The sequence below is a fragment of the Nannospalax galili genome, unplaced genomic scaffold (assembly GCF_000622305.1).
Source record: "Nannospalax galili isolate Female #2095 unplaced genomic scaffold, S.galili_v1.0 scaffold1119, whole genome shotgun sequence".
NCBI lineage: Eukaryota > Metazoa > Chordata > Mammalia > Rodentia > Spalacidae > Nannospalax > Nannospalax galili.
This window is the reverse complement of record NW_008343597.1, coordinates 502,793-511,472: the sequence shown is the minus strand read 5'-3', so window position 1 is coordinate 511,472 and position 8,680 is coordinate 502,793. Positions and strand designations below refer to the sequence as shown.

The following is an 8,680-nucleotide window of genomic DNA, read 5'->3' as shown; positions in this document are numbered from 1 at the left end:
AGGATGGGGCGGAGGCTATGCCGCCGACTTGAGGCTAGGAGTCCCGGGCTGGTGGCCTCCGGGCGGGTGCGAGAACCTGCTGTGTTCCGCCCCTGCGCCCGCCAGCCCGCCTCCCGCCCAGCCTCCGCTCCCTAGGCTTTGCCACTCTTCCCGCCCTTCCCAGTCTCCCAGACCGCACCGGTTCCTGCACCGCGGCCCCCCGCAGCGCCAGCCCAGGTGCCATGGCTGCTGTGTACCGCCCCGGCCTGCGGTGAGTGACCCCCCAGCCCGGGGCCCAGCCGCACTGTCCTCCGCGCTGCCCCTCGGGGTTGCCTCCCCTGCTTTCCCATCCTAGGAGGCGAGCAGGGCGGCTCTCTGTGGATCCCGGCGGCACAGGCTGTGCGTGACCCGGATCAGCCACGCGATGTCTCCGGTTTCCGTCCGCTCCTGCCCCACCCTCCCTGCCTGCTCGCCTGTTCCTGCAGTCTATGTCTGCCATTCTCAACTTCCTCCCCCTTCCCTGCCTTCCCGAGCCCTGTCTCTGCAAATCCGCCTCTCCTTCCAGATGTTAACTATCAAACCCCCGGGGGCTCCCAGTCAGCGCTGGAGGGTGGTGTGAGGACCGGTAAGGCCCTGCTGGCCAAAGGGCAGGAGCCCCTGGGGGCCCGCGCTCAGCGCTCCCCGAAGAAGGTAGGAGGTAAATATCTATTCCCTGCCTCCTCCACAATGGAACGTGGAAAGAAGCCCAGGGCAGCCTGAGGGACCTGGGGACTCGGAGGGAGGGAGGGAAGCACGATGCAGAAGGGAGCCACATTGCCTTCTTTTCGACTTGGCTGGCTTCTTCCCGTACCCAGGCCTGGAGACACGGGTTTGTCCTGGCTGACTGCCATGCCCTTATCCAGCGTAGTCTCCTCTCCGTCGCCCCCTTCTTCCTAGCTTCTCACCCAGAGTCTGAACTGACTGACCCCTTATCCCTCCCATACGGGTTTTACTTGGTCAGTCCAGGTGACAGACTCTGGAGGATAGAGAGAAGGTCCCTCTGAAGATCTGTAGGAGGATGGGGCCAGCGCTTCAGAAAACCTAACTGGAGTCGGATTCCAGAGGAGAGAAGCTTTCAAACATGTGCCTCTAAAATCAATTCACTCTGGAAACCTAAGTGGAAATGATCCCAGGGGCTCTCCTTTAAGGCCCCTGGGGCCACGTAGGCAACCAGCCTGCTCTATGCTGGAAAACACCCCAGACCAGGTCCAAATGCCCACATCTGTGACCCCTTCCCTTCCCCAAGCATACAGCCTAGGATCTGAACTTCCTACAGTCTCATGTTCCAACCTACCACCAACTCCTAAACTTCTGTAGACAAGGTGCTTCTAGGGAGAAGAGCCAGGGAATGGCTCAAGCCATCATGATGTGCTATGGGTTTCTGGTGGGCAAGGCCTTGCATCTGAGGAAGGTAACTAATTTCTCTTGACCTTTGCTCTCTCACAGTCACTCAGTCCTGGGTCCATACCAATCACAGCAGACCCTGCTCACTCTCTTCCAGGGGCTTAACAGGACAAACAGTCCAGGGCCCTGCCCTTCTGTGAATCAAGGCATGAACCCTAGGCAATGATACTCATTCTCCATGATCAGCCTTTCTTAGTTCAAAAATACTCACCTAGTGGAACATTTTATTCAATCATTGTTGATCCGGTTGAACAGTAGATCCAGTAGCTGGAACCTCAACATCAGGTCACTTATCTCCATGCAAGAATCCTAATCTAAAAACTTGGACTGCTTACTGCCTCACAGACTAAGTCCTTTGCTTGAGGCATTCACATCAAGAGAAAAAGATAAGAATAGCTGCCATTTTAGCATAAAGACTATCTGATTGGAAAGAACATGGATGAAGTTGTAAACGCCAGCCATATGAAGCTCTTCCCTGGGCAGTTTCTTGACTCTTGGGTCAGAGGGCATCTGCTTATTTCTAAACATAGACCCGATAGAGTGAAACCGGGGCATGAGTTACACATGCAGTGATGTCATGCACACTTCCATAGCCAGATGTGTTTTTCTGCTCATTTGGCAGTGTCTCCTTCCCTGATCAGGAGACAGCCATATACCCTATAAAGGCCTCAAATGCAGATGATCTGAGCCTATGCCGTAAACCAGCTCTAACCTGCTCTTCATGGTACCTACACCCAGATATGCTACATACTCTCCAGAGGCACAAGCTTTCTTCTATCCTCTCCCTCCTTCCCCCAGTACTTGTCTGTCTCCCGTGATAGCAACTGGCTGGCTTCTTCTGTTTTTCCTCTTAGGCTTGGCTGGCATCTGCTGAGCCCCTGGTGTTGGTCTCCATGCCGGAGCATCCAGACCCTGCGTGTACTCAACAGAGATCTGGGCCAGCTGCCTGCTGGAGTTCGAGAGTTTGTAGAGTGCAGTGCCCATCTTTGCCAGCCAGAGGGCATCCACATTTGTGATGGGACGGAGGCTGAGAACACTGCCACATTATCCCTGCTGGAACAGCAGGGTCTCATCCGAAAGCTCCCCAAGTATAAAAACTGGTAAATCCTGAAACTAGCAACCCCCAAGATGACAGCTACTGCTTAGAATGAGTTCACTCTGGGTTCACCAAGGCAAAAATATTTCCAGACCATAGCAGCAGGATGAAGAAGAATGGGAGCTTTGGGGAAAAGGGACTATGAAGTGAGATTAGCTAGTGCTTTCTAATTAAATGAAAAAATTGATACAAATTTACAAATTAGAGCTGGGGGAGGCTTACTGCTCCAGTTCAGGGAGCATTTGCCAGAGGTAGAGGCCTAAGGCTGGGCCTTGGGGAACCACCTGTTAATGAGACAAAGCCTGGAGGAAGAGACGAAAATGCAACTGGATGGGAAAAAATAAAACAAACAGAAGACCTGGAGTCAAAGCTACACTTAACAAGTGAATCTGGGAATATACTAAATCTACTAGCCATTATTTTCCTGACAAAGCTCTCTCCCCTAGCTGGCTCGCCCGCACAGACCCCAAGGATGTGGCTCGAGTAGAAAGCAAGACGGTGATTGTAACTCCTTCTCAGCGGGACACAGTGCCCCTTCCAACTAGTGGGGCCCGTGGGCAGCTGGGCAACTGGATGTCCCCAGCTGACTTCCAAAGAGCTGTGGATGAGAGATTTCCAGGATGCATGCAGGGTAACAAGGCAGGGACACAGAAACAGGGGCACAAGGTAGGACCAGGTTTGAAATCCTTCATCCAGTGTCACCTTCCTTCCTTCCTCCACAGGCCGTACCATGTATGTGCTTCCATTCAGCATGGGTCCCGTGGGTTCCCCACTGTCCCGCATTGGAGTGCAGCTCACTGACTCAGCATATGTGGTAGCAAGCATGCGTATTATGACCCGCCTGGGGACGCCTGTGCTTCAGGCACTGGGAGGTGGTGACTTCATCAAGTGTCTGCATTCCGTAGGCCAGCCCCTGACTGGGCATGGTGAGTACTTGCCCTCCTCTGGGTAGGACACTGAGAGGGAGCCCCAGATCTTATCCATGCACAGATTGGGAAAAACTGCCTTCTGTGAAAGCTTTCTCTCCAAGGCCCAGGGATACATTCTGGACTGCAGTGAAGCTGTTTAGCAAACAGTTTACACAAGATTCAGAAGTCAGTTTCCATGCCCAGTAGAGGCAAGAGAGCTGATGGATACTGAGGAAGTGGGTCTAGCCACCCCTGGGCACCACTATTCTCCCAAGTGTCTCTCCTGACAATCCTTGATCCCTCCAGTCCCTGAAACCCCAGTTTCTGACGCCACTGCCAGCAGCCCTATGACCCCATTGTCTCCAGGGGATCCTGTGAGCCAGTGGCCATGCAACCCGGAAAAAACCCTGATTGGCCATGTGCCAGACCAGCGGGAGATCGTCTCTTTCGGCAGCGGCTATGGTGGTAACTCCTTGCTGGGCAAGAAGTGCTTTGCCCTGCGCATCGCCTCTCGCCTGGCCAGGGATGAGGGCTGGCTGGCAGAGCACATGCTGGTGAGGGCCTGATGAGGAACCGAGTAGCTGTTGGGGGGTCAGGGCAGGGAGTGGGGCCTTGCCAGTCTGCCTCAGCCTCACCTCCTTCCTGCCAGATGCCAGGCTGGTAAGCAGGAACTCACTGAAAGCCTGAAGGTTTGGCTCCAGGCTGCAAGCCTGTTGCAGGGTAGTATATCTGCTTAGTGAATAAATATTGGTCTCCCCGAATATCCGCTAGCTGTCCTTACTCATTCAGACTCTGCCCTGACTTTTGGTGACTTCCACCTTTGTTGCCTTTGTCTCCAACACACAGATTTTGGGCATCACCAACCCTGCAGGGAAAAAGCGCTATGTGGCAGCTGCCTTCCCCAGTGCGTGTGGCAAGACCAATCTGGCCATGATGCGGCCTGCATTGCCAGGCTGGAAAGTAGAGTGTGTGGGAGATGACATCGCCTGGATGAGGTTTGACAGTGAAGGTGAGGGGCCCTTTTCCTGAACAGCCAACCTGATCCCATACCTGTTAGCCAACCACCCCAGAGACACAAGCCTTCCTCTGTCAGATATAGGGTCCACATCCAGGATCAAAAAGGACTACAAAAGAGCTTCCTGCAGCCTTACAGCTCAGCTTTTCCTGGTTGGTCTTTCTTTCACTTCCCCAACAGGTCAACTCCGTGCCATCAACCCTGAAAATGGCTTCTTCGGGGTGGCTCCTGGCACCTCTGCCACCACCAATCCCAATGCCATGGCTACAATCCAGAGTAATACTATTTTCACCAATGTGGCGGAGACCAGTGATGGCGGTGTATACTGGGAGGGCATTGACCAGCCTCTTCCACCTGGTGTCACTGTAACCTCCTGGCTGGGAAAACCCTGGAAACCTGGTACGTGGAGGGGAGAAGTTGTATCAAAAGCTCCAGGACTCAGCACTTTCATGATGGAAAAGCCTCTCTACAACCCTAGCTTTATGTAGTTTCCAACCCCAGGCAAGATGTCAGTTCTTGCCCCAGATCCACTAATCATTGTTCTGATGATCTGCATAATTACTTAACTACCCTTTAGTTGTCCTCAAATGGGGGCTACATGGTACTCATCTTGTAAGATTATGGGAGGCCTAAATAATGCATAAAATGAGTTTACTATACTGCCCAAATCATAGCAAACTGTCAACAATAAATATAAGCTAGGTTGGGGAGGCAGGAGGAGGAAGGGGAAAAAAAGACTGTTTGGAAAACTGTTACAGAAGGAATTGGGTCAGTAACATTTCACCCATTTGGAAAGAAGGAAATTTGCCTCCTCTTCCCAACTGTCCCCTTGCCACTTGGCTCCTGTTCACCTGCATTGTCTAAAGTCCCCTCTGGCTCCCCTGTCCTATAACACTGATGCTCTAATCCTCCATGAAATCGGGCTAGCTTTTTAGACTTTCTTAAATGTTGATTTCTCAACCCTGTCATTATCAAAGTGCCTTAGAGTCCCATCCCTCCCCCAGTGTTGCACTCTGAACTATCAGCTTTCCATAGCTTTCTTCAGTTGTAACCGGAAGGCCCAGGGTTGGGAGCAAAGAGCACAGCAGGGGAGGGTAGCCTTGCGGTCACTAAAGCCCATATTTGAGGTTTACAGACTGGCCCTTCATTTTCTCCAGCACTGTCATTAAGCCCCCCTCAGTCTCCCCACCCAACTAAGAAGTCCAAGAAACTCCCATCTCTCCCTACTAGCTAAGCCCCCAACCCTTTCATCAACTCTGAATTCAGTAGTATAACTAAGGTGTAACATGCCCAGCTTCAGCCCCCAGAACCATAAATACCCTGTGCTAGGGTCATAGACTGGGAGCTAATGCAGGATGGTTCTTTAAGCAGACAAGCAGGATCCTGAGGAGAGCAGGGGTAGAGTATTGGCTCTGTGGCTCCTTCACCCCCTTACCCCAGGTCTGGTCCACATCATAAAATGGAGAAGGCACTATGCTTGTTCTGTCTCCCTGGTGATGGCTCACATGTGTGACACTGACTTGGTCCCAACCTCTCTCCAACACACCTGAAGATGCCAGAAGCCCTGGGCTCCTCAGGTTACATCTGCTCAGGTTATATCTCTGGCTTTGTTCCTCAAGCCCTACCACTTTCAGGGTCTAGGTAGGCCCAGAGACATCACCAAAGTCCTGTTAGCTTTAAAATCAATACCTAGGCAGCCGGGCATGGTGGCACACACCTTTAGTCCCAGCACTGGGGAGGCAGACACAGGCAGATCTCTGAGAGTTCAAGGCCAGCCTGATCTACATAGTGAGTTCCAGGCCAGCTGGGGCAATAGAGAGATGCTGTCTCAAAAAGACACACACACACACACACAAATAATATCTGGGATAGCAAGATAGTTCAGCAGGTTAAGGTGCTTGCGAGTAAGCCTGATGGCCTGAGTTCAATCCCCTGGACCCACATGATAGGAGAGGACTGACTCCTGCCAATTGTCTTCTGACCTCCACATGCAGTGACACCACCCCATTCCCAACACAATCAATCAATATATGTATTAAAATCAATTTCTGTGTACATTTTGAAGCTCAGCAGATTATTTTCCCTGGTTTGCTGATGGAAAACCAATTTTGAGCTATTGACCTGACAGTCTCAGTTTTTGCTTTAGGTTTGGGAAAATTTTGATTTGGGAAATAATAATCCTGTAAATAAAGTTTCTAGGGGAGAAATTTTTATACTTTATGCTAATACCCAATTCCATTTCCTTAAGTCCTGGTCAATGCCAAGTAGTCTCAGTGCCCTGCCAAATCCTAATTCTTCCCACTCTTTTCTGTAACAGCATCATTATAGACAAATAGCCAAACCTTTGGGGGAGATGTCCTGGATCCTTTCTCCCCTCTTCCTTACCACATAAGTTATAGGTAGCTGATGAAGCTAAAAGAAACCATGTAAGAGGGCCTGGAAAGATGGTTCAATGGTTAAGAGCACTGACTGCTCTTGCAGAGAACTTGGGTTCAATTCCCAGCACCCACATGGCAGCTAACAATTGTCTGTAACTCCAGTTCCAGGGGATCCGATGCCCTCTTCTGATCTCTGTGGGCACTGCACAACACAGGTGCATTTGCACACATGCAAGCAATACACTCATACACATAATATAAAAATAATAAATAAAATATTTTAAAAGAAACCATGTAAGAGGGTAGTGGTAGAGCACTTGCCTAGCATATCTGAGACCCTGGGGTTAATCCTCAGCATCACAAAAAGAAGAAAAAAATAAATAAAAGAAAATGTGTGACTGTACATCTATTCCCAAGCATCTGGCCTGGGAGTACACACAACCTTGGACATGATGGTATATATACTTCCTCTGCCAGGTGACAAGGAGCCCTGTGCACATCCAAACTCTAGATTTTGTGTCCCGGCTCGACAGTGTCCCATCATGGACCCAGCCTGGGAAGCTCCAGAGGGTGTCCCTATTGATGCCATCATCTTCGGAGGCCGCAGACCCAAAGGTAAACAATATGTGGGCTCTGTGCCTTCTTAGCAAAAGGTCTAGATCTACCATAAAGCCTTCCACCTTCCCGGTACTTGAAATTCGCAGCTGTAGCTGTCCGTCTCTCCTCCTCTTCTGGTGAATGCAAACTTGGGGGGAGACTTGGGGTCTGACAATGGAATAGCCCAGGTCCTAAGCAAAGAAACAGACAGGATAGAGTGAGGATCCAAAGAAAAGGGCCGCCTGTAACCCTGTTAATTGGTACTCTAGGGGTACCCCTGGTCTATGAGGCCTTCAACTGGCGTCATGGGGTGTTTGTGGGTAGTGCCATGCGCTCTGAGTCCACTGCAGCAGCTGAACACAAAGGTGAGTGTACACCTCTGTTGTTCCCTGTCCTCTGTGCCCACAGTGCCTCCTCTCCCCTTTCTAAACTACACCTTCTTGCCCACCCGTGAAGTCTTCAGTGGCCCCACCTCTTCTCCTCACTTTCCCCCATTCCTTCTCTTCACTTTGCCTGAAGGTATTTCAGAACTGTGAGCTTTTACCCAACACCTTCAGCTAGACACGGGGTTCCTTTCCCTTACCCAGAAAGGAAGAAGATTCTTTACCTACCTCCTTCCTGCCCTAGGAAAGATCATTATGCATGACCCATTTGCCATGCGGCCTTTTTTTGGTTACAACTTTGGGCACTACCTGCAACACTGGCTGAGCATGGAGGGACGCAAAGGAGCGCGGCTGCCCCGCATCTTCCATGTGAACTGGTTCCGGCGTGATGAAGCAGGCCGCTTCCTGTGGCCAGGCTTTGGGGAGAACGCTCGTGTACTAGACTGGATCTGCCGGCGATTAGATGGAGAAGACAGTGCCCAAGAGACACCCATCGGACTGGTACCAAAGGAAGGAGCCCTGGATCTCAGTGGCCTTGGAGCCATAGATACCACTCAGCTGTTCTCGCTCCCCAAGGACTTCTGGGAACAGGAGGTCCGTGACATTCGGAGCTACCTAATGGAGCAGGTCAACCAAGATCTCCCCAAGGAGGTGTTGGCTGAGCTTGAGGCCCTGGAAGGACGTTTGCACAGAATGTGATCGAGACCTCTAGACTAGCACAGCACCCTCATCTGGAAATAGGGAGCTCCCAGGCTTATAGAAAATACAAGCAGTTTGACATTATGTGAGTGCCATGAGGCCAGGCCACAGACCTCCCATGCTGTCAAATAAGAGATGATCATTTATTTTATACATCTGTGCTGTTTTCATTTCCTTGTCTT

General features: G+C 51.2%; 1 protein-coding gene across 2 annotated transcripts; it reads left to right on the top strand.

Annotated features, from left to right (window-relative positions):
- Pck2 (phosphoenolpyruvate carboxykinase 2, mitochondrial) lies at positions 1–8,651 on the top strand. 2 transcript variants are annotated; one of them, XM_008839840.3, is made up of 10 exons: positions 1–250; positions 2,277–2,522; positions 2,965–3,149; positions 3,241–3,444; positions 3,793–3,980; positions 4,273–4,435; positions 4,622–4,840; positions 7,297–7,434; positions 7,686–7,781; positions 8,044–8,651. In XM_008839840.3, exons 1-10 carry the CDS (start codon positions 222–224, stop codon positions 8,496–8,498), a joined length of 1,923 nt encoding a protein of 640 aa, XP_008838062.1. In that variant the 5' UTR covers positions 1–221; the 3' UTR covers positions 8,499–8,651. The 2 variants fall into 2 exon arrangements, with proteins under 2 accessions (XP_008838062.1, XP_008838064.1); XM_008839842.3 differs by lacking the exon at positions 1–250 and adding an exon at positions 293–676.
- Positions 8,652–8,680: the final 29 nt, after the last annotated feature.

What these genes read in the sequence shown, in the direction of transcription:
- Pck2 (XM_008839840.3), top strand. Translation starts at nt 222, where the DNA reads ATGGCTGCTGTGTACCGCCCCGGCCTGCG. An exon ending in GGCTGGCAGAGCACATGCTG is followed by an intron (nt 3,981 to 4,272) that starts GTGAGGGCCTGA and finishes TCCAACACACAG; the next exon opens with ATTTTGGGCATCACCAACCC. An exon ending in GGGAAAACCCTGGAAACCTG is followed by an intron (nt 4,841 to 7,296) that starts GTACGTGGAGGG and finishes TTCCTCTGCCAG; the next exon opens with GTGACAAGGAGCCCTGTGCA.